Genomic DNA, 26,545 nt, shown 5'->3' with positions numbered 1-26,545 from the left:
TTTCAAATACCTCGGCATCTATATCACCTCGGATACCGCAGATAGATTTGCTAAGGACTTACTCCCCCCCTTACAGAGATTGAAGAAGGAGTCGGAGCGTTGGATGATGCTCCCACTCTCAATGCTGGGCAGAGCATCCTTATTCAAAATGATGTCCTTACGCCGGTTCCTATACGCCCTGCAAAATTCACTGGATTTAGTCCCCGCAAGCTACATTAAAGCAATTGAGAGTCTCCAACGCCGCCTACTCTGGAATGGGAAGCCGCGGATAGCGCTTACTAAACTGAATCTCACCTGGTATGATGGAGGTATCACCCTCCCTGATCTCAAAAAATATTACTGGGCAGCTCATTTGGCAGCCATTAATCATGGCATTTACAGACCGGTGGGTGATCCGGGCTATGCGATGGATCGTTGGGTACTACCGGGAGGGAACTACCAACGTGCGCTCTATTCAAACGTCGGAAAGGATCGCCTCACCGGGCCAACCAAGCATTCAGTGCAAGTGTGGCAGGCAGCCAACAAAATTCTGGGGTGGGACCGTAGGGTGACTCTGGCTACTCCATTATGTGACTTGGAGCAGCTGGGGAATTTATGGACATCTAAAGGTTTTGACAAGTGGGACCTTATAGGTATAGCAAAAATAGGCGATTTATGGATAAAGGGTGAAGTCAAGTCATTCTCAGCCCTGCAACATGAATACGATCTTGCTCCCACAGAATATTTCAGATACTTGCAGGTCCGCCACGCGTTACAATCCTGTCTCCAGAGGGGAGACGTTCCCCCGAACTCCTCACCCCTTGAGGACAGACTCCTTGATGGATACTTACCAACGTAGGCCATATCACTCACCGACAAAAAGTTAGTGAATCACACCGGAGATCCCCTCTTGAAACTGCGGGAAAAGTGGGAAAGGGATGGTATAATCCTCAACAATGAGGACTGGGTAATAGCACTAGCTTCACCACGAGAGGTAGCCATTGCAGCGAGGATGAGGGTAGTGCAACTTAAAATTTTGCACCGAATCTACATCACGGGACCCTGTATGGTGCAAATGGGAAGAGCAGTGGATGGCAACTGTAGAAGGGGGTGTGGAAGTGAAGGGACGTTCCTCTGCTGGAGCAGAGTTTTCTGTTGAAAATCTATTGGGTTTTAAGCTCCGGTTTGTCTATATGTCAAAAAATAAAAATATTAATTTGTAACGTTAATTATTTGTTTTGTGTAAATGTTCTGATTAACCAATACGTACTAACAAGAGACCACTACACGTGGGGAAGCGTTCATGTTACTTATTAATAATGTGCAGGTTTAATCAAATGAATGTTGCTGGGTGCTGTTTATTTTAAAGCACAAAACGCTTTTGAAATGTCGTGTACTAATGCTTTTCTGTGTTGCAAAGGCTAGATAATTACATACACATAAGGGTATTAGTGGGGTTAACACTGTTTAATCACTATGCTGTGGTAACGTTGTTTTTGTCTCTTTTAATTAAGATGGTCCGTTTTGGCCTATGATAAAATGGCTGCCGTTTGCAGCCTGGGCTCGAGTGACTGAATTTTGATGAGAAGGCCTCGTTGAACATGGTCGAGAGTCATCTGACCACAGTCTTCGCCTGGTTTAAAAGTTTTCCGTGAGGACAGCAGCTCTGGGCGAATGTCCAAGTGTCCTTGGAGGACAAAGGAGCCACAATGAACTTTGTGATTACAGCGCTGGTTCCGAGGAAATGAGAATGTGAAAGAAACATTTGCAAAACGCGAGTTTCCCTTCTTCCGTCTTTTTATTTTTGTGATTTTTCTGAGCGGAGATTTTCCAAATGTAGCGATGCTACATCCTTTCCTTCTCGCTCTGCTCAGCGGTTCAGCGGACGTTTTAAACATTTTATGTTTCTTTATTTTGTAATTTTCGTTATAAATATTGTTAGCCTAGAGAGGGTCTAAGGCCACTTCTTCCCAAACCTGCGTTGGTGAGGATCGATGCTGTGAGGACGGCGACTCGGGAGACTTCTACTGAGAGACCTGTCCTGACCCATTTATGACACTTAGCTAGAATAGGTAATTATGAGAATGATGATTTTGCTTTGATTGACTTTCTTTGACTAAATTTAGATAAAAGTACCGTTGGTTAAAATACAGTGTTGGTGGTTATTTCTTGTTGTTTATTGAGTACTCTTTTTGATTATTGTTGTTTAGATCATGACTCAGGATAATATCAAACTGGTCTTATCGACCTCAGTGTAGATATAGGGTGTTTAGGAGTTTTCTCTCCACAGGTTCTAGTTCTATGCTAATAGAGTAATCGAGCGTATGTTAGTGAAATGGGCCCAAGCGTATGATGTGAGTATGTGCGTGTATCTGTGAAATTACTCTATCCGTGGAAGTAGGGAGAATTTGTATGCCCTAATCTGCACCAATTTCCTGGTAGCAGAATTTGATGGTTTTGATGGTTATCTTGATCTGATTAGATTGCTTGTACATTGGCTTTTGATTTATTGATTATTGATTGATGTTGGTATATGTACTAATACTATATGTTGGAGTCGTCATGTTGAGTTATATGTAGTGCTTCTGGAACTTGGGAGCTGGTAGCAGTTCCGTAGTAGGGCAGAGGGAAGTATATACTGCTCTCGGGAAAGACGGGATTGTTGGTCCTGTACGTATGCAGGAAAAACGTGTGACAATTGAAGTTGCACGTCACATTGTCTGGGTTCGGAATCAGTGACATCGTTGTGTGTTACTATTAGAGATATATTTTCAGTATAAAAGGAGTGCGTATGATAGCGAAGGTTATCTGTGAAACTCTGGTCTTAAGTCCCAGGGATCCGTAAGGTTCGCCGTTAAAGCTTATCGCTGGAGAAGTAATAGGTATTCTCTGAGCTTGTCTGAAGGACTGGGCAGAGGTAAGCGCTGCTTGGTTAATGTATGTTATAATTCTGTAGTAGAGCAGATCATATGCTGTTCTCGGGAAAAGCAGGATTCTGTGTGTATGTACTATATTTTCTTGAATGAATGTGCGTGAATGTATGAGCATTTAGTTGATTGTAAAACTCTTTGGAGCAGTCCTAGAGGAAACAGTTAATGGATGCATGTTAGAAGGGCAGAGTAGAGGGATGTGCTACTGTGTCAACGGGATTCTTGTGAAATAGATTTTCTTTACTGTTCTTTGGTTAGCGAAGCAGACAATGGAGATGTTTATATGTTGTAACTAATAGATTTTGTAGAAATTTGACACGAAGTCTACTGAGGAGATTTTGTAAAGGAGGGGTAGACGAGTGACAGGAGACAGAGCAGAAACTGCAGCAGCTGCTGACGTCATAGAGACCGCGCTCTGATTGGGTAGTGGATCAGAACAGTGCTCGCGCTAGGATTGGTGCGTTGGTGTGAGCCGCGCAAGGATTGGAAGGAATACAGGGTGACGTAGGTGCTCCAGGATTGGTGCGTTGGTGTGAGTCGCGCTGTTATTGGATAAAAAATCGTGCTGTACAGTTGTATTACGGAAGGGATTAGAAAGTTTTGTAGACGTTAAAATGTATTACCAAGAAGAGAAAAAGAAAAAATCTTTGTTCGGAAAAATAAAGCGATGGTTTGACAAGGATAGAGATGTTAAAACGAGAGAAGGTGAATTGTTACCTCCAGCGAAAACGCCTGCATCCTTCATGGCTGCGAAATATGGGTATCATACCTGTATATGGTTGGAGAATTGGGTTAGGTATACTAGGGAAGATGGTGTCCTAGCATTCCCAGAACATGGTTCATTTAATCTGGCCGTGTTGAGAAATTTACGGGAAAAGATGTTGTGTCTTGACCCAAGACCAAGGCCGACACAGTTTGAGGCATTGGTGGAATGGGAAGATGAAGTACATGAGCGAGAAAAACAAAGGTCTGGAGGCAACTACAGGTACATGTTTGGGAGGAAACATGATCGTGAAACTCATCATGATCGAATGAAAAGATGGCGAGATGCTAGTATGTCAGAAGGATTATATCCTATGAGGACTGTTGAAGAAGAAAGGAAGGGAGCGGAAAGAGTTCCTGAGGCAGAAGTGAAAAGATATGGAGTTAATGATTATGAGGATGAGGTCTTGAATGACATGATTTACAAGAGACCACCTCCATATAGACCAGAACCTGAAGAGAGCACACCAGTTGTTTCTCCAATAAGAGATACATTGCGTATCATTGAGACAGAAGTTGTGACACCTGAGTTGAGAAGTGGTAATCCTTTCAGAGAGAGAGAGAGAATCGAAGTGGTGACGAGAATACGAGACAATTAGCCAGAACTACATCTGAACTGACTGAAAAGATTAGAGAACTGACAAAGAATCTAGAAGCTGTTACGGTGCCTGTAACCATAGGTCCGGTTATGCCTATTTTTGATAAGCAGAGGACAGGTGAAAATGGTTTGGTGGTTCCATATGTTGGGAATAGGATAACAGGTTTGGCTGGTCCTTCAGGAGATTCAGGAACAAGGACAGACAGCAGTGATCTGAGACAATCGAGACATGACACCTGTAATGAAGGATTAGAAGTACAGTCTAATTTGAGATTGGATGCTAGTGAAGCTAGTTGTTCAAGGATGCCGATTTTAGAACCGCAGAAGAAGGTGGTTCCAGTGAGAAAAACTACTGAAATAACAGCTGAAGATTTGAATGATTGGATGAGAGTTCTTCAAAAGAGAGATAAAGATTCACAGACAATTGATGTGGCCAGGTTACGTGTAGAATTAGAGGAGCTTGTTGCAGGGACAATTCCTACAGAAATTCTAAAAAATCATCATGATGGTGAACTGTTATTTATGTGCAAAAACATCACCTGGAGAGCAAGAAATACACATGACAGGTTAAGAGCAGTAGCGAATGAGCAGGGAGTTGACATTGATAAGGTGAAAGCTTTGCAGAAGTCTTACAGGATGGATTTCACGGATAAAGACATTGAAAATCTGAATGGTGCTGGTAGAACAGGACAGATTAAGGAAATGGTCGCATTGTTGCGAAGATGGGGTGATGTAGAAAAGTGGAAGGAAAGGTGGTATAAGAAAAGGGAAGAATCAGTGGACAGGACTTATTCAGCATTTCCTGTGAGAGAAAAAGAGAAAACAGTGGATACTTATCCTATGAGAGAAATACCTGGAGGAGGATATGTACATGTTCCATGGACCAGACAGGATATTCTATCATTTACGAATGATTTCCCTCGACTGAGAGAAAAGCCCGTCGAGTGGTATAGGCAGGTAGACAGATTTGTGAAATTGTCAAAAGTGCTGTGGATTGACCTGAATAGTCTGTTTGATATTATTGTTCCAGCAGACTTGTGGGCTGAGTGTAAAATAGTTGTAAGTTGGCCTACTGAGGAATATCCAAGAGATCAGAGAACAGGAGCACCAGATCCAGAAGTAATGAGGAAGTATGAACAGGTGATTGTATACCTGAAGAGTAAGGTACCTCCAAAAGAGACAGACTGGGTTAAGATAGATCGAACACATCAGGAAGCAAAAGAATCAGTTCATGCTTTTTATGAGAGGCTGATACTGGCTTTTAAACAATTCAGTGGGGATGAGCACCTGGGTGACAAAGATTTGAGTCACTTTGTATACAGATTTGTATATGGCCTGAGACCTGAGATTAGTGAGAGAATTTGTGAGCACACAGTGGACTGGCAGAGTAAGAAAATAGATGAGATTCTGAGACATGCAAAATACTTCAGTGATGAAATTGAAGCAAAACAGAGAAAGCTGAAAGAAAAAGCAATGTGGGCACAAGTGAAAGTTGCGGAAAGACAAGAAGCACAGTTGGTGGAACAGGCAAATAATGCAGGGAATAGGCCCAGATATGCAGGGAAAGGAAAGGGGAATCTTGAGGAAGCCAAAAAGAAATTCCCTTGTCACAACTGTGGCCAACTGGGACATTGGAGATCTGAATGTACCAATCCACCATTAGCGAATAATGAGGGTAAACCCTTAAATCAACAGGTGCAGAACGAAGGGAATAATCAACAGCAGCAACAACAGAAGGCTGTGAGACAGCAGAGCCAAGAGCCAAAACCGCCCTTGCCGCAGAATAGAGGGTCACAAAAGTACAATCAGGATTCAGGATTCTACAATGATAAGCAGGTAAACAAACAAAGGCGTTCTAACCAGATACAACAGTATTTGTTAAAGAATGAAGGGAGTGAGTCTGAGGGTGATTATTGACGGTGCCGAAGAGAGGAGGAAGAGTGCATACTTGGTGCAACTCTAGAAATAGACCAGGCAGGACCATTTGTAGATGGGAAAATAAATGAGGAGAGTGTTACTTTTTTAGTAGACACAGGTGCGACAAGATCAACTGTCAGGTCAGCAGATGTTAGAAATCTTCCTCTCTCGGATGAAGCAATCCAAGTAGTTGGTGTAGCAAATACACAAATCAAGACACGTCTTACTGAACCAGTAAGGGTACAAATAGGGAAATTTTCAGACATGCACAGATTTATTGTCTGTGACACTAGTCCAGTGAACTTGTTAGGTAGGGACTTGCTATGTAAAATGAACTGTACAATTTTCTGTACACCAGATGGAATAGCTTTTGAAACACCAGATGAGGATGTTTTGTACCGAATGACTCTAGATAATAGAGAGAGTGTAATGGTTGGTGCATATGCTGTGTTTAATCCGGAGGATTCGCCTCAAGAGCTGAGAGAAACAGTGAAAAGAACAGTTTGGGATTTTACTGGAGAGGATGTGGGATTGATGAATAATGTAGATCCTGTGAAAATTTCAGTGAAAGAGGGAATTACTTATCCTAACATTCCTCAGTACAAAATGACACCAGAAATAATTGAAGGAATAACTCCTATAATTGAGAAAATGATTCAGCAGGGAGTTTTGAGAGAACTACTGAGTAGCCCGTGTAACTCACCGATTATGGGGCTAAAGAAGCCGAATGGGAAGTTCAGGATTGTACAAGATTTGAGAAAGATTAACAAAATTGTGGTGGCATGTTGTCCAATTGTGCCAAATCCGTCAGTGATTTTGTATCAGATTCCACATGATGCTGAGTGGTACACAGTGATTGATTTGTGTCATGCTTTCTTTTCAATTCCATTGCATCATGACAGCCAGACGATTTTTGCATTTAGATTTGCCAGCGTATTTTAGCATGGTGTCGTATCCCACAGGGGTATACAGAGAGTCCTTCGATATTTAATCAGTTATTGAAAAAGTTGTTGGAGAGTTTGATCATGCCTGAAAACTCAGTACTAGTGCCGTATATTGATGACCTACTTGTGGCATCAAAGACACGTGAAGCTTGTGAAGTAGATACCATAGCTTTACTGAATCATCTGGCAGATGGAGGGTTAAAGGTATCTCCAGCCAAATTGCAATTTTGCAAGAAAGAGGTGCATTCTCTTGGACACAATATTGAGAAAGGTCTGAGAAAGGTGACTGATGACAGGATCAAAATTATCAGGGGAATGAAGGCTCCAAGGACCCAGAGGGAAGTGAGAATGTTCCTGGGAATGGTGGGTTATTGTCGTCAGTGGATTAGTAACTTTTCTCTGATAGCAAGACCACTGATTAAGCTGACAAAAAGTGAGGTAAAGGACCCATTGGAACTAGATGGAGAACAAATGGCAGCATTTGAGGAGCTGAAGAGCAGAATGTGTGAAGCCCCTGCTTTGGGTATGCCAGACTATGAAAAAGAGTTTGAGTTGTACTGTAGTGAGAGAAATGGATGTGCACTTTCAGTGTTAATCCAGAAGCATGGACAGCTGAGGAGGCCTATTGCGTACTTCTCATCGACACTTGACCCTGTAGCTGTAGGTTTGCCAGGTTGTCTGAAATCTGTGGCTGCAACATGCAGAAGTCTGGAACAGAGTGAGGGAATTATAATGGGATATCCTGTAAGAGTATTCGTACCTCACAATGTGGCAATTCTTTTGACAAGAAGCAGAACTCAGTATATGTCACATAGTCGGCTGACTAAATATGAGAAAGTCATTCTGGGAGCATCAAATGTGACTCTTGAGAGATGTGTGAATGTGAATCCAGCAACATTGTTGCCAGATATTGAAAATGTGGGTGTGAAGACAGAAGATGATCATAATTGTTTGGATGTGCTTGATTACTGTACAAAACCGAGACCAGACATAAGAGATCTTCCATTGCCTGAAAGTGACCATGTGCTGTTTGTGGATAGATCTTGTCTGAGGAATGATGATGGTGTGCTGAGTGCAGCATATGCAGTGTGCAAGGTTTCAGAGGTTATGGAAGCATCACCATTGAAAGGAGTGAAATCTGCACAAGTTGCTGAATTGGTGGCATTGACGAAAGCTTGCAAAATTGGGGAAGATCTGAGAGTGACTGTGATGACTGATAGTCAGTATGGATTTGGAGTTGTGCATGATTTTGGCCAGCTTTGGCTACAGAGAGGTTTCTTGACGTCGAGTGGGACTCCAATAAAGAATGCTGAAGTGATTGGAAAATTACTGGAGGCGATACAGCTGCCTAAAGAGTTAGCGGTTGTAAAATGTGCTGCTCATGGACAAGGAGATGATTTTGTAACGGTTGGAAACCGATTTGCCAATGACATTGCACAGTATTGTGCGAAAAATAATCACTCGATTAATAGGGAACGAGAAGGGGAAATGTCTTTTTGTTCTGTGATGTTTACTAATGTCCTAGAGACGTGGGATGAAGTGAAACAGTTGCAGGATGAGGCAGGAAAGGAAGAAAAGAAAGACTGGATCAAGGCAGGTTGTGCCCCAAGAGAGACAGACCATGTTTGGGTCTATAGAGATGGCAGACCAGTCATGCCTAACTCTATGCTATCAACAATGGCAAGGATGTATCATGGCCAGGGACATTTGGGAAGGGATGCGATGATCAGGTCTTTTAAACAGACTTGGTACAATGCAAAGTTTAGGACAATTGCAGAGAGCATCTGCCAAAGATGTTTGATTTGCCAGCAATTCAACACTGGGAAAAAGACAGTGGTGAGTCTGGGAACAATAGGCAGAGAAGGTGGTCCTTTCACAAGAATGCAAATTGATTTCATTGAAATGCCCCAAGTGAACAGACTGAGGTATGTTCTAGTGGTAGTCTGCTTGTTCTCAAGATGGGTGGAGGCCTATCCGACTAGGAGAAATGATGGAATAACAGTTGCAAAGTTGCTGTTAAGAGAGTTGATTCCTAGGTACGGGTTTCCAGTAACGATTGAGTCTGATAGAGGTGGACACTTCTATAATGAACTCATGAGTTTAATTTGTGAAGCATTAGGCATACAGCAGAAGCTACATTGTGCATACAGGCCAGAGGCTTCTGGCGTTGTGGAGCAGATAAATGGCACAATCAAGAACAGGATTGGTAAGATGTGTTTAGCCACTGGAATGAAATGGCCTGATGTCTTGCCTCTAGTGTTAATGACTATTAGATCTACTCCAGATAGAACTACTGGTTTAAGTCCACATGAGATTTTGATGGGACGCGCAATGCGACATGCATATGTGCCTGCAAATAAGTTAATGACAATAACTGATGACATGATTTTGGATTGCTGTAAAGGCCTGGCTGACGCAGTTCATTCTGTGTTTCACCAGGTTGGAGAAGACGCTACTACACTTGAAAAGAAGCAAGCTCATGATCTGAGTCCAGGGGACTGGGTGAGGATTAAAGTACACAGAAGAAGAAATTGCTTGGTTCCAAGGTGGGGAAGACCAAGACAGATTATTCTGACTACGACAACTGCAGTAAAGTGTGCTGGTGTGAAAAATTGGGTGCATGCAAGTCATACTCTGAGAGTTCCTAATCCAAAAGACGGGACTGGTAAGGAGTATTTTGAAGAGTCAGATTCCAGTGATGATGAAGAAACAGAACCAGTAAGAGAGTCAGAGAAGACTTCAAGAGAACCATTGAGAGTCTCAGAAAAAAGATCAGATTCTGTAAGGGTGTCAGAAGTTCCAACGAGCAGTAAAGAAAACAGAAGAGAAAAGAGCAGTTCCACAGAGACTACTCCTGAATCAGATGAGGGGATTGCAGAACCACTTGAGATTACACTTGAAGAAGTAGGGTCAGAAGAAGACAGAGAGGGACAGATTGCGGAAGACCCCCGAGGAGGTGTAGGGAACATTCCTGATAAGCTAGGTGAAGGGACAAATAGACAGCAAGAAGATTGCGTGTCGGAGACCCGAGGAGGGAAAGAGTTAGGGAAGTCTCAAACAGTGGTGAAAAAGACTGTGGAGCGAAAGAGAACTGCTGAAGAACAAGAGGCATTTGAAACAGAATCGGATGAAAGTGAGAATGAGAAATCAGAGGGTCGAGTTCTGAGAAAGAGAACTTGGATTGGAGAGAGAAATAATAAAGAAACAAGACCGAAAAAGGTTGTGAGAGGAGATCTTTGGCCTAACAACAGAGTAAAGAGGCTGAGATACAGATTGACACGAGCAAATAACTCGAAGGCTGAACAAGTGAATGAGGTATCGAGTCAGAATGCAGTAAAAGGTGAAAAGAGAAAAGAGTCGAAAGAACAAGAACCAGAGGGGATCAAAAGAATCAGAAAACCTAACCAGAAGTATAGGTCGCCGGAATGGACGTATGTGGCACTGTCTGAAGGTGAAGAGGCAGAAAGTCAAGGAAATCCAGAGGAGACCGTACGAAAAGTGGTTGAAGAGGAAACAGGGGAAATCCTGAAAGTTATCTTGACTGACATTGATGAAAAGTCAGATACTGAGGATATTGTTGGAGATCTAATACAATTTGATGTCGAAGAAGTTGAAGTGAAGAATGATGAGTATCCAAACTGAGTGAACAGAAGAAATCACTTGGAGAAAGTGAAAAGAAGAAAGACTGAAAATTAGCTGTTTGAAGTAATCCAGAGTTCTAGAAACTCAAGTAGTGGAGTAGTAGAGGCTAAGTCAAAAGACACGGTCAAAGTAGTAAAATGGCTAACATAGAGAATAATCAAAGTAGATGTGCCTTCTTAAAAAGATGGTGTAGAATGTGCTGCTGCTGTACTGGATTATTAATGCTATTATGGGGTGTTTTAGCTTTATTAGTTACCTTTAGGGTTACATTAGACACTTTAGGAATACACACTGAGAATGTGACTATTGCAGAGAAGAGTTCGCATAAAGTAGTTCCAACTAGAATTAGTAACACTTACGTACATAAAGATAGGTCAATTAATGATTTTTCTAGTAATGTTTTTTCGAAGTTGTTGTATGAATATGTGAAGACAATGGAAGTTAGGGATTGCTACGTATGTATGCAATTACCTGCATCCGTTTCAGAGGGTGTTACTTATCACCATTTACCAGCTACGTATGGAATTTCATGTAGTGTGTTGAGTAGTGTTTTTTATTTGCTAGGGAAAATAGATTATGAGATGTCTAACAAAGATAACATTTTTGGGCAATTGCCAATGAACAAAAAGCTGAATCTAGCTAAAGATGCTAATATTTTTGGTGAGATTTTTATTGAAAAAGAAGAATTAACATTAGATTACATTTTTAAGAACAATTTAACATGCAGTTTGAAGGAAGAAGAGAAAGCTTTCCTGAATATGGTGGAGGAAAGGAGATTGAGCATGCATGAAAAGGCAGGGAAATATAAAATGAGTAAGACAATTTGGGACATTGAGATGGGGAAAGAGTTGAGAAACGGGGCTAGTCCAACTTTAGCTCTAGATGCACCACAGAAGGGTAAGCTGTGCATTACAAGGAAGAAATCCCAATATGATACATATTTTGTTGGGACTAGTGAGTGTCATGATACATACTTCATTGCAACAGGATGGGGTTTCAAGGGAGGAGAGGATCCAGTTTTCCCAGGAGTGTATTATGTTTGTGGGAACAAGGCTTATTACAGGTTGCCTGACCATTGGTATGGCACGTGTTATGTGGGCCTGGTCTTTCCAAAGATCTTTCATATAGATAGAATAGAAGATGTAGAACATATTAATTTACTAACACGTTTTAAGAGAGAAACTTGGTCAGAAATAGTGGGTGATATTTTTGGTGCTTTAATTCCAGCAGTGGGAATTTCTTTAAATGCTCATGGGATTCGGAAACTGTCAAAAGTGGTAGATCGCTTATCGACAAATACCGCTGGAGGGTTTCTTTTGGTGAATACGGAATTGATTGCCGTACGTGCCATGTCTATGCAAAATCGACTTGCCCTTGATATTTTATTGGCCAAAGAGGGTGGGGTCTGTGGAATGCTGAAAGTTCAACATTGTTGCACTTACATTCCTGACGAAAGCAAAGACCTGAAGGTCTATATCAAAAATATTACTGATTTGCATGAAGAATTAAAACCACTTGAAGCTGAGAGAATCTGGACTAAATTAGCTAATAAGGTGATAGCTGTTAAGAGTTTTATTGCTGAGATAGGTAGTACTATTATAGGTAAGATATTGTTTCCTTTGACCTGTATAATTGTTGCTTTATTGATATTAAGATTGGTGTATTTATGTTGTAAAAACAGGGGAGGGAAAAAGAAATTAATCAAAAGAAATATTGAAAAGAGAAATAAAAGGTCAAAAAGAGAACCACAAGAAATAGAATTAGAAGAATTGAGGGAGAGTGTTTACTTGGAGGCAAAGAGGGATGATGAAAGAGAGTCTGGTGTGTAGTGTTGTGTAAGGAGGAAAAAGACATTTCCAATTTCTCCTAAAATGGGACTAAATTTACCCAAAAATTTTTTTGGGTTGTTTATTTGGTGATAATATCACCAAAGGGGGGATTGCTGGAGCAGAGTTTTCTGTTGAAAATCTATTGGGTTTTAAGCTCCGGTTTGTCTATATGTCAAAAAATAAAAATATTAATTTGTAACGTTAATTATTTGTTTTGTGTAAATGTTCTGATTAACCAATACGTACTAACAAGAGAAAACTACACGTGGGGAAGCGTTCATGTTACTTATTAATAATGTGCAGGTTTAATCAAATGAATGTTGCTGGGTGCTGTTTATTTAAAGCACAAAACGCTTTTGAAATGTCGTGTACTAATGCTTTTCTGTGTTGCAAAGGCTAGATAATTACATACACATAAGGGTATTAGTGGGGTTAACACTGTTTAATCACTATGCTGTGGTAACGTTGTTTTTGTCTCTTTTAATTAAGATGGTCCGTTTTGGCCTATGATAAAATGGCTGCCGTTTGCAGCCTGGGCTCGAGTGACTGAATTTTGATGAGAAGGCCTCGTTGAACATGGTCGAGAGTCATCTGACCACAGTCTTCGCCTGGTTTAAAAGTTTTCCGTGAGGACAGCAGCTCTGGGCGAATGTCCAAGTGTCCTTGGAGGACAAAGGAGCCACAATGAACTTTGTGATTACAGCTCTGGTTCCGAGGAAATGAGAATGTGAAAGAAACATTTGCAAAACGTGAGTTTCCCTTCTTCCGTCTTTTTATTTTTGTGATTTTTCTGAGCGGAGATTTTCCAAATGTAGCGATGCTACATCCTTTCCTTCTCGCTCTGCTCAGCGGTTCAGCGGACGTTTTAAACATTTTATGTTTCTTTATTTTGTAATTTTCGTTATAAATATTGTTAGCCTAGAGAGGGTCTAAGGCCACTTCTTCCCAAACCTGCGTTGGTGAGGATCGATGCTGTGAGGACGGCGACTCGGGAGACTTCTACTGAGAGACCTGTCCTGACCCATTTATGACACTTAGCTAGAATAGGTAATTATGAGAATGATGATTTTGCTTTGATTGACTTTCTTTGACTAAATTTAGATAAAAGTACCGTTGGTTAAAATACAGTGTTGGTGGTTATTTCTTGTTGTTTATTGAGTACTCTTTTTGATTATTGTTGTTTAGATCATGACTCAGGATAATATCAAACTGGTCTTATCGACCTCAGTGTAGATATAGGGTGTTTAGGAGTTTTCTCTCCACAGGTTCTAGTTCTATGCTGATAGAGTAATCGAGCGTATGTTCGTGAAATGGGCCCAAGCGTATGATGTGAGTATGTGCGTGTATCTGTGAAATTACTCTATCCGTGGAAGTAGGGAGAATTTGTATGCCCTAATCTGCACCACCTCCACATACTGTGGGAATGCACATTTGTACAGAGGTATTGGAAGAAGATACACAAGGTATTGGGCAAGGTGTTAATGCATGAACTCCTTCTTGAGGCTAAGAGATGTCTCCTGAATGTGTGGGAACCCACGGATCTGAACCATACACATATCACATGGGTTACGTTGGGGTTAACAATAGCGAAACGTAACATAGCAAAGAAATGGGGGGAAGCACAGGCACCTGCGGTGTCCACATGGAAGAGGGATATGGATTGGTGCATATTCCGTAAAAAGCATGTATATGTAGCCAGGGGATGTCCCAAAAAATGGTCCCGCATTTGGACTGACTGGAATGAGTACAGAGGGAACATCTGTACTTCGCCACTAATGCCAGCTCACGATGATTCACTGTAGATATGATACATGTTACCGATTGCTCTAAAATTGTGCACTTTTCATTTGGAATAGAACTATGTCATGATAAGAAATGTGAATGTACTGCGGTATGCCTTGCATTGCATCCTACTGTTAATAAAAAAAACTATATATATAAAAAAAAAAACTATGACCCAATGGACAATAAGGATTTACCCCACGAGGAAAACCAATGGATGGAGACAATTCTCAATGAAAGGCATGGAAATAGGTTCCCTGCGAAAACCTCAATCGGTGACAATGTCGGAAGTGGTCTCAATGGACCTTCATTGTCTATAAGAAGCCTTCGCGAATTCACTAACTACAAATATGGTGGACCATGGGAGCAAGGCTTGAAGCACACAGCGCTGCCTGACCAGAGACAGGAAGGTGTGAAATGCAAATGCGTTTCACAGGGTCAAGGAAGAGCAAAAAAGGAGAGTGTGTAGCCACGACCAATGCACAATGAGACCAAGCTGCGGACGTAATGCGTAAGAATTGTGAGACCAGAAAAAGGAGTATTGACTATCAAAGAGTCACAGCAATGCAGATTCTTGAGAACAATATGTAGTATAAATAAACAGTTAAAACACATATACAAATATAAAAATATAAAACAGGGCAAGGAATACATCTCATGTATAATCCTTAGTTTAAAAAAAGGCAACTTCAAAGGCACAACTGGGTATAAGTACTGGACATCTGACAATACCACTTCAGTACACTTCTGGACCTGTAGATACTCTGCCAAGAAGATGGACTGGTGTGCTGCTAAAGGACCTCCAATCTGCTGGACTACTGCTCTTGAAGAACTGCTTTGTGTTGTGCTGACCTTCTGCCTCCTTCCGCCTGCCCTCCTTGCCTGGATGAGAAGGAATGGACCCGCATCCCTAGAACCCAGACCCGAGAGTGACTCAAAGGGTTTGTCTTCTTGCCTGTTGCTCTGAAGTCTCTGGGACATCAAAGACGTCCAACCACTGTGCTACAACACCTGGACTCTGACACCTGTGAATCTTGCCTTGCCAAGTGAGTGTAAAGTGCTGTTATAGCAGAAAAACATGCAACAACGTTGTTGCGCATGATGCAGTCTCATCTCCACTGCTGTAAAGATCGAGTGCATCGCATCACTGACGGTGCATCGTCTCCATTCCAACACACCTCCGACTTTCCGCAGCTGAGAGCCGACATGTCGCCTACATCCTAAGTATCAATGATGATGCATTGCCTCCCCTGTGCCTCGCTTCTCATCCTTGACGCAACCGCGAACCAAGGTACTTTTCAGAGGGCCAAGCCTGGGACCTGTATTTGACCTGCACTCCATCGCGGCCGGACTGAACTTTTGGATTTGACCCAATCCAGCACAACCAGTTGGCGCTTTATGATTTTGAGCACTATATTTCAATTTAATCTTGAAAAATGCTTACTTCTAGTTATACTTATTGAATGTTTGCCGTTTTGGTCTTGTTTTATTCTATAAATTAGGCTCTAGTTTTCTAACCAGGTGTGGTATCTTTTTGTGTGGTGTTTTCACTGTTTCACTTTTTTAAGTGTTGCACAAACACTTTACACATTGCCTTTTAAGTTAATCCTGACTGCTCTGTGCCAAGCTCCCAGAGAATTAGCACAGGTTCATTTGGGATACTTTTGTGACTTACCCTGACTAGGGTTGTAGTTATTTTGTTCCATAGTTATTATTACAAACGAATTCAATTGGCACTCATTGTAGTGACCTTATCGTTACTCTAGTTACTTCACTCATGAGTATTGTTATGTTTAGTTCACAGGATGATTGTTCAATGTTCATAAGGAGTACTTTCTCAATAATTCCTTGACTGCTTGTGTTTATACCCAATTCTGAGTTCAGTAGGTATCCTCTTATTACACCTTAATTCCAGCATTTAGTGGGTTTCCTGTCTCACATACAGTGCTGTATTTCCATATTTTCTAGGTTTCCCCAGGTCAAGTGTCTGTCCTGATGAGACCCTTGTACCTTTGTCGGGTCAAAACACCGTTGACAATCCTTTTGTTGTACCATAACAATGTGTGGTTAAGCAAACAAAGTGCCTGATCAAATGGGACCGCTCTTCCTGGTTGCTTGCAGACCAACATACCCACAATTGTTTACTTTTTTGTTTGTGGTTGTTTTTCGCATGAGCGTCAACTTACACACTTTCTTTTTTTATACAATGTCTGCATAAAAGGAAGAATGCAATTTATGAAGTGAATACATTTGCATTGTTGTACTGGAAACCCCCAACCTCATATTTGTCATTATACTATTGTATAATGGCTACAGTCATTTTTGCTGTGTGTATCCAACATTTTTGTGTGTAAAAACTAGTTCTGTGTGAAATATTGTTACTGTTTGCAGTGTATTCTCATGTTCACACAGACATTTGTGTGATGTTTTTAATGTTTTACTACTTTATAATATAACAAAGAAAATGTGTAATAAAATCTGGTGCTCATGTAATGTGCTCCAATGCACTTGGGCCAAGATTGTGCTACATAAAAAGACTGAAGGAAGGAAGCATTCTACCTTGATCATTGCATGATGGCCCTCCTCAGCCAAACTATAGAGGAATCATGATATCCTGTTTGGATATTTCACAGTTGAACATCAGCCCACCCCTCTGATGCCTTCCATGAGTCTCAGGTATGGTGCCTGCCAACCAGACCTTGAGCAGCTCCAAACCAATGCTTAGATGCCTTCAAGCCAGAACTCAGCAACCTTATGCACCCAGAGGCATTAAAATATGCCCACCAGCACTCCTGCTTTGATATTCCTCCAGGGGGCTTACCTGCCATTTATAACTGTTCCTCACGGCTTCATTTCCGCCAATCACACGGTCCACTTGGATGTCATTATGGACGTCATGCTTGTGAATGTGACCGGAAATAAGACCTATTGTGAAGGAAAACACAGGAGATTAACATCTGTCTAGTTTTATTTTTAAGCCATGTCAGTAAACCTTTCTTAGTTTACATGTGGGAATGTTAAATTGACATTGTCAGATAAATGCCCCTTACCTAGAATTCTCTAAGTAGTTACTGTATGTTAAATAACGATGCTTCAGTTATGAGTAAGACCAAGAATATAAACTCACTCAGCCATAGGTTTACAGTTTAAATATCTCGAATAAGCATGTGGAGCAACCGAATGGAAGAGTTGTGCTGGGCATGCCCTCTTACCTATGATAAATCCCGACAAAAAATAACGCACCGACAGCAGAGGGTGTTTTGCACGCCTGACATACCTCCTGAAGCATCTCTTACCATAGCCACTGGCACTGTGCTTTGAGGTCAGTCCACTCCCTCACCTGTAGAGGCTCACATGAACGCCTGAGTCTGACCACCAGGATGGTCACTTTGAGAAGACACGAAGATACGGGGCAACAAAGTAATAAGACCATGGATCTAGTGGAACAACAGTTTGGACCAACATTTTTTAAATAATATTTTTCCTAAAGGGTTTTCAAATAGCTAGGCAGTAAAACAATACAGTTTGCACTTCAATCACTGAATCAGCAAGTACAGCTTAGCTTTCTCAAAAGCCCAAAGATGAGGACTTAGGCAGCTTTTCATGTGTACTTCACAGAAATCCATTAAAGTGCAAGGTCCATGCATGTACCCTTAATGAGAGTCTTCAGGGAGTTTTCAGTACTCAGATACCGGCACAAATCTCGCCAGGTCATCTTCTAGCTTGGAGTCCATTTATAGAACTAATGCTCAAATTCTTGAACCAATGACCATTCGCTGATATCTATACACCAAAAATCATACACAGAGCTTCTAGTCAACACTCAAAGGAATGCAGTACACCTCTTGTTTAGCAAATGATTTAGAGATCAGGACATACATTTTTAATTTAGACTAAGTTGAACACTAAGCACACATTGCTTAATATCCAACCAATCACAATACCCCCAAAACCTTCTACAGTTTTTCCACCAGACATTTCTAAAAAATGCACAATCCTCTACATCCAAATCTTATGTAGAAAATGTCCTTAATCAGTTTAACATCTTGGAAAGCTTCTTGATACAACAGGGAAGATTTTATACCAGATGATTGGTGCAAAGTAAAACCCATGAAGATATTTAAAGTGTGTGAGACTAAGGGGCTGATTACGATTCAGCCCGGAAAGGCTCCTGGCCGCATAGTAATCGGTCCCTCAGTTTACTTTCCGACCGCCGCATTACAATGCTGGCAGTCGGAGAGTAGCCTGCACTGTCATTCTGGCTGGCTTCTAGTCTGAGCTGACTCGTAATCCCAAAGGGCTGGCCTTTTCGCCCTTGGGATTACGATGCATGGTTTCCGACATGGTTTCCATGACGGCCTGTCTAACATGGAAACTATAATGGAAAGCGTGTTTGGGGCCCCTGCAGGGACCCATTGTGCATCTGGCCTCCAGTTGGGGCCCGAGGGGGCACCTATGGTACAACAGACGAAGGAGTGCAAGGGGGGCTTACACTGTTTCCAGGGGCACTCCGGTTGGAGAACAAACTCCTAAATTCTAATTACATCAGTACATTTCGTATAGTTCAAACATGTGTAATCGAGGTAATCATGCTTGAAAGGTCGTTTATTTAGTGGGTCACATATTAAATCATCATAGTAACTCCTTTGTGAAACGAAGCATTAAGGAAAACGATTTAAACAACATCCATGGATCTATGCATTATCCCTATGCATTTCGGGCGGAGCCCTTCGTCAGGGGATAGCGAAGAATCTGCAAGTAAATAAATCGATATCAGGAAGGGGATCTCGCAACCACAGATAAATACAACGTTCTATGTGGGTGAAATGAAAACATGCATGTCTAAATTGACGACTGAAAAAAAAGGAAAAGAAGCGAAAAATGAGCCAGTGTCGACCATATCGTGTTGTCAGGAGTTAAAGAGAAACCCGAAGTGGGTAGAAAAGAATCACCGTGTCATAGATGAAAAAAACCGGAAAGCACCCGATAGAACCGAGAACCATTGCGTGCGCGTAAAGTTGGTGACAATCGGAAACTGGAACTTCAAATGGTGGAGTTTTAGTGAAGTACCAGTGAAAGAAATAGCCATACGAGTAAGGGTGAGGAGGAAAAACGCTTACCGATGGGTCAGAGTCGCAACGCGCCAAGCGCCGTGTTGCCAAAGGTTGGTGAACAAACGAGGGTGATGCGGAAGGAAATAAACTACCGTGAAAGTAAAAGACGGACTAACGAAAGTGTGGGTGGGTGGAAATGTCGTATCTGTAAATACTCAATCAAGTTAGAAACATCATAAAGTACACAGGAAAGCTCTCTGGCCCGTACTGGAGGTACCTGGTGGGCTAGTTGGCCCCCAGGGACCCTCAGGATTGAAGAGGAATTAATTCCCTAACTTAAAACGCGCCACAGGGCATGTTTGCAGACATGTCATCTCAGGTCCCGCCTCCTTCCTTCACCATTGTGCAAATGCGCCTCCTGGCAAGTTGTAAGTTGGGGAATTAATTTCCCTTCAATACTGAGGGTCCCTGAGGGCCAACTAGCCCACCAGTTACCTCCAGTATGCACCAGGGAGTTGCGCTGCAGAGAGGTGTTCAGATGCCACGTCCCTTTTTACACTTTTCTGCAACGCAGCTCTGTGGCGCTTACTGGAGGTACCTAATGGGCTACTTTGACTCTAGGGACCCTCAGGATTCAAGGGGACTTAATCACCCAACTTAAAATGGCCACAGGGCGTGTTTACAAAGTGGTGAAGGGAGGGGACGGGGCCTGAGGTGACGTGTGCAAACACGCCCTGTGGTGCGTTTTAAGTTGGGAAAATAATTCCCCTTCAATCCTGAAGGCCCCTGGGGACTAACTAGCCCACCAGGTGCTTCCAGTAAGCGCCACTGTGCTGCATTGCAGAGAGGTGGTCCAGGCCGTGCCCCTTTTTACACCTCTCTGCAACACAGCTCTGTGGAGCTTACTGGAGGTATATAGTGGGCTAGTTGGAGCCTAGGGACCCTCGGGATTCAAGGGGACTTAATCTCCCAACTTTAAACGGCCATATAGCGCGTTTACACAGTGGTGAAGTGAGGGGGCGGGGCCTGAGGTGACGTGTGCAAACACGCCCTATGGCGCGTTTTAAGTTGGGTAATTAATTCCCCTTCAATCCTGAGGGCCCCTGGGGGGCTAACTAGCCCACCAGGTGCTTCCAGTAAGCGCCGCTGCATTGCAGAGAGGTGGTCCAGGACGTGCCCCTTTTGACACCTCTCTGCAACTGCGCTTACTGGAGGTACCTGGTGGGCTAGTTGGACCCAAGGGACACTCAGGATTCAAGGGGACTTTATCCACCAAATTAAAATGGCCACAGGGCGTGTTTGCACACGTCAGCTCAGCCCCCCCCCCTCCCTTCACCATTGTGCAAACGCGTCCTGTGGCACGTTTTAAGAGGTAGTTTTAATCCCCCTGCCCTATTATGTACTAGGGTCTTACAGAGGAGGTCATGGTAATCACAGGGGTACCCCAACGCATAGTGTTCCCTAGTGTACGTAGGTGTTTTAACTGTATTCTAAGTGTCTTTTAGCATAGCACTGGCTCTAGGACTGGTTAGTCAGTCAGTTACCACCAGTTCCGATCTGAAAAAGTTGAGGGTACAGGATGATTTTGCAACAAGGCCTCTTTCTGCTCCTCTGTTTGTTCTTTCTGCACGTCTTCCTTCTTTCTGCACTTTTCTTCGTCTTTGAGGAGTTCTGTTGCTTCTTTCTGCATTTCTTTTTCTTCTTTCTGTGTGATTTTTCTTCTTTCTTCACATGTCCTACCTCTGTAGGCATAGTTAGAAACTAGCATTTAAAAAACCTTAGAAATTAACTGAAAAAACCATAAGTTTCAGGCACGTTATAGTTACAAATTAGCATTTAAAAAATCTTTGAAATTCACTGAAAAAACCATAGGTTTCAGGCACGTTATAGTTAGGAATTAGCATTTAAAAAACCTTAGAAATTCACTGAACAAAACATAGGTTTCAGGGGCGTTATAGTTAGCTGGACTTTTCACTCGTACAAAACCATTGAAATTCCCCCGTTATAGTTGGTTCAGCTAACTATAACTCGCGCGCCCGCAATGCACTGCTGATGACGTCACATATTACATCACTCATGACATGGTCAGTGACATCACTCATGACATCACTGATGACATCTCAAATGACATCACTGATGATATCATCCTTGTGATAGAGTGGCAGACCTCCTCTCACCCTAATATAACCTTTGACACACACACTCAAAAATAGAAACTAACATTTTCAAAACAATGGACATACCAATACCACTTATAACACACCTATTTAGTACTTCCAAGATCTACACACACATCCACTCATTCACCAACAGTCCTATACAGTCACTCATACATGTATTCACTCATCATATGTACTCATACACCTATACATACTGTGACACTCATCCATAGAGTGACTCACACACATAGTCACACATGCAAACAAAGTATCAAACATCCATTAAATTGCATATATAGTTATATACACACCACCACACATACTGCTACAGAAACTTACACTACTTACACATGCTTACTCTCTTAAGCAATCACTTATAGAAACACATACTAATTTATACAGGAACTCTTCCAATCTCTCACTCTCACATATACTCACTTATATACACCAATACTCACATATACTAGTTTAAAATATATGTAGTTACTCATAAAGACACTATTGAGACAGTCATTCATTCACTAACCCACCCATACACACACTCATCCACCCATACAGTCCTGCACACATGCTGTCTTCAACACATACAAACAGTGAGTCACTCATTCATGCATCTATGCACTACGTAATACCCCCCACCGAACCATACAGACACTCAGATACTCATACTGATACTAAAAAAAACAACTAATAACCTATATAGACATTCATGTAGCTACTCACCAACCCATGCAGCCACTTATACAGAAAGTGAGAGACTGATACAGATATTTATATATTTAAACATTTCTCACTAACCCATGTATTCACTAAGATACACTTAATCAGTCAGTTATACAATCAATTTAAAAAAAAAAAATCATCCATTTAGACACTTATATACCCATTTATTCTTCCATCCACCTTGAGATATACATATATAAAACATTTAATTTTCAGAAAAACACACATTCACTGGATGATGTCATCAGTGATGTCATCAGTGATGTCATCAGTGATCTCACTGACCATGTCATGAGTGATGTAATATGTGACATCATCAGCAGGGCATTGCGGGCGCGCAAGTTATAGTTAGTTGAACTAACTATAACAGGGAAATTTCAATGGTTTTGTACGAGTGAAATGTCCAACTAACCATAAGGCCCCGGAAACCTATGTTTTTTTCAGTGAATATATATATATGCATAGGCTACTAGCGGATGCCAATAGGTAGTAATAGTTGGTACCTAGTTTCTATCATAAAGGTGATTTTTAGTCGAATATATCTTTGCCACCGGTTGGTGAATCTTCATGAGATTTTTCCCAAAAATGTTCCTGTTACTTCAGCTGCTGTCTGGAAAGTTCGGAGTGGTGCGTGAAGCAGGGGCGAGAAAAAGGTGGGGCCCTAAAATGCGTCTAACTAATGTCAATTTCCATAGGACCCTTAGGCACAACTACAGCCCGACCTGCTGGATGGAATTACACCAAATTTAGTAGAAAGCTAGCTGTTTGTCTGCAGATCCTGCTTTTTGTTATTTAGTGTTAATCCGTTCAGTACTTTTAGAGATATTAGGCTTAAAACAAATTTGTATATATATATATAGTGATGTAAATCCTCCGTGGATCCTACTCAGATTCGCAAAACCACGCGCCAACAGCAATGCCGTGATTGACTGGCCGCAACCTGAGAGCAAAGTTGCGGCCGCCATATTGTCCATTGGGACTCAGATCCCAGCAGGCAAAATAATATTAAAAAGTGATAGAAGGGGTAATGGTAGAGTTACCCTGACCCCATGGGACTAATAGAGCGGTCTGTGAGGGGCCCATCATGGGCAAAGAACAGTCCAAAAACCAGGGCCGGCTTTAGGGCGGTGCAACCGGTGCCACTGCACCGGGTGCTGGCTTCCTGGGGGCGCCGTGTTTGAAAGTTTATTATGCTTTTGAAGCACCTGCTGCAGCGTTTCTTTCCCCCGACAATTACCAGGCCTCACATAAATGTCAAGATAACTCGTGTGATTAATTATCTTCCTGGAGAGAGATCAGCGTTTTGTATAGTTGAGGTTATGACTTAGGTGAAGTTAGTCCAGAGGGTTAATATGCCTGCTGCAAAGAACGTGTACCAAGTAGATTACAGAGTGCGTATGATGTAAACAGATCAGCAGGTTACTGCTTTTACAAGAGACATCCTTTTGTAACTTGCAATTTATAACTTAAAGTCCTAATATAGTATAGTGACCTATTAACTTTCATCCTAGAACTGCATACACACTGCAACGTATACATTATTAGAACATTGATTAATGTTGCAAAAAGGGTTAATTTGGCTAGAAATCGATTCTTATTAAAGAAAACTCCCAACTATGCTGTTTCATTTTCGCTTCAGAGTTTGTGCTTCTCCACACCAAGCACTCTTAAACCCTACTGCCTACCAGTATGGATGACATGTGACTCCTACACTTTTAGTCCTTTGGCTTATGTAACATTTCCTATACACTGATTTACACACGTATTATTGATTGTCTCTGTGTAATGTGTGTGTAATGCAAAGTGCTTGGACACCCTACACTGGTATGTATGAGTGGCACTATAACTAATTCAATGCATCTGAGAGAGTGTGAGATTCCCGTGGTGGTGGAGGTGGTCATTGGGGAGGCGCCAACAAACATTGTCGCACAGGGCGCCACCAGCACTAAAGCCGGCCCTGCCAAAAACCTTTATTTTAAACCACGTGGGAAACTGCAGATCCTCCCAGATTCAGATCTGGATTTGGATCCGCAGAGCCAGACCCCAATCAAATAAAAATGTACTCACTCACAGACCCACCCACCTACTCACACACTCACTCACACACCCACTTACACATCACACAACCACTCACACACCCACTCATACACCCATACAGCCACTCACACACCCCCTCACAGACCCACACAGCACTCCCACACACACTTAAAAACCCACACAACCACTCACACACCCATACAGTCACTCACACACCCACTCCCAAACCATTAAAACCACTCACACACCCACTCACAGACCCACACAGCTTTCACACCCAGTCACACACTCACACACTAACTCACAGACCTTCTCAGAGACTCATGCACCCACTCACACACCCACTCAGACACTAAGGCACCCACACACAGACTGACTAAGACACAAAGGCAGTGTGCGGATGGGGCTGTATGCATGGGGGTTGGCTGCAGGGCCTTGCTGCAAGCTGGGCCCTATGGCCAACCCCTGCTGCATCATTAAATTAGCATTTAAAAAACCTTTCAAATTCACACAAAAAAAACAAAGGTTACAGGGACGTTATAGTTAGGTTCTGAATTTACCAGCACAAAACCATTGAAATTCAGCTATCATAGTTATGGTGATTTCAAGTAACTATAACTCATGCCTTAAGGTAACTATAACTCGCACCCTCGCCATACACATACACAATGACCTATTCTATAGCTTCATTGATATTATTACTAGAACATTTGCATTGAAATTATTGATGTAAAACCGTGCATGGCGGGGACACAAGTTATAGTCACCTTAGGGCACGAGCATAAATACATGAAATAACTCTAATTATAACTGAATTTATGTGACCTTACCTAATAGGATTACGTTACAAATAAGTTATGTTTTTTAAGTGAATTACTTTCCCTACTTTTGCACAGACTGGAGTGGGAATAGTAAAGGTTATCCCTCCGAAATCCAACACTTTCCCTACTGTTGCACAGACTGGAGTGCAAATAGTACATTTTGCCCCTCCGAAGTGTAGCGCTTTCCCTGCTGTTGCACAGACTGGATTGGAAATAGTAAATGTTACCCCTGCGAAGTCTAATGCTTTCCCTACTGTTGCACAGACTGTAGTGGGAATAGTAAATGTTAAGCCTTCGGAGTTCAGTGCTTTCCCTACTGTTGCTCAGATTGGAGTGGGAATTGTAAATGATACCCCTTCGGAGTCCAACGCGTTTTCCCTACTGTTGCACAGACTGGAGTGAGAATGGTATATCTATTATTCCCATACGTCAATATTTTTTAATAATGTTTAACTATATGTAATATCATTATTTATTTGTTTAATTTGATATTATATAAGTATATTTATATGTTTATATATACTTTTTTATGTTAATACATTTTAAATATTTTTTGTAAATGTTTTTCACTTATCAACTGCATAACATCATATAAATTACCAAATTAATTGAATATAGGTGAAAGACACGGTGAGGATATATATATATATATATATATATATATATATATATATATATATATATATATATATATATATATTATATATATATATATATATATCATCACCGTGTTGTTGGTTCTAGTTGGGTGAATGGCGCTCGCAATGTCCTCTCCTCCGGAGAACCAGGTCGGTAATTATTGCCAAAGCCTGGCGCTGCAGCACCAGAAAAAGGAGTGGACTCTCCAGGTAAGTTTTATGATTATTTATTTATTTTAGCACAATTAACAAAACCCAAACACGTTTCAGTCTCATCTCAGACCTTGATCACGGATTTGAGAGGAGGCTCATTACTGTCCTTTTCCCCTGTGCCTGAGCACGATGCGCTACTGTGCGCCAACGCAAGCACCATTGCACAAGGGTGCCTGCGTTGCGGGGATGAATATTTTGGTGCAGGAAGGGAAACCTTCCTGCACAAAAATAAACACAAGAGGCTTTTTTATTTTTCTATATGTGCTGCAGAATGCAGCACACAAAGAAAAAGGAAACATCAGGAGAATTAAAGATGTTTCTCCACGTTGTACCTCCCTTACGCCTCCCCTGGGGAGGCATACGTTTTTGGTGATGCTTCAGATTTACGATTTCTCGCAAATCTGGTGCTGTGTCAAAAAGCCATGGATGTTGCTGGGAAACGCACCCAGCAACACCCATTGCACGCCCCTTTAACACAGAAAACTGTATTAAAGGGAACGATATTTACAAGGCAGCA

At 41.8% G+C, this 26,545-nt stretch overlaps 1 protein-coding gene across 1 annotated transcript in view; it reads right to left on the bottom strand.

Moving 5' to 3' along the window:
• Window positions 1–26,545, bottom strand: part of LOC146789731 (elastase-1-like) — a 111,518-nt gene that overhangs the window by 66,588 nt on the left and 18,385 nt on the right. Inside the window, exon 2 of the mRNA XM_085630133.1 lies at window positions 17,205–17,308. Coding sequence (XP_085486259.1) covers window positions 17,205–17,308 — 104 coding nt within the window. The remainder of the gene's footprint in view (window positions 1–17,204; window positions 17,309–26,545) is intronic.

Source organism: Triturus cristatus, chromosome 10 (assembly GCF_964204655.1).
Source record: "Triturus cristatus chromosome 10, aTriCri1.1, whole genome shotgun sequence".
NCBI classification, from domain to species: domain Eukaryota; kingdom Metazoa; phylum Chordata; class Amphibia; order Caudata; family Salamandridae; genus Triturus; species Triturus cristatus.
The sequence above is the reverse complement of the archived record's forward strand: the minus strand, read 5'-3'. Positions and strand labels throughout refer to the sequence as shown.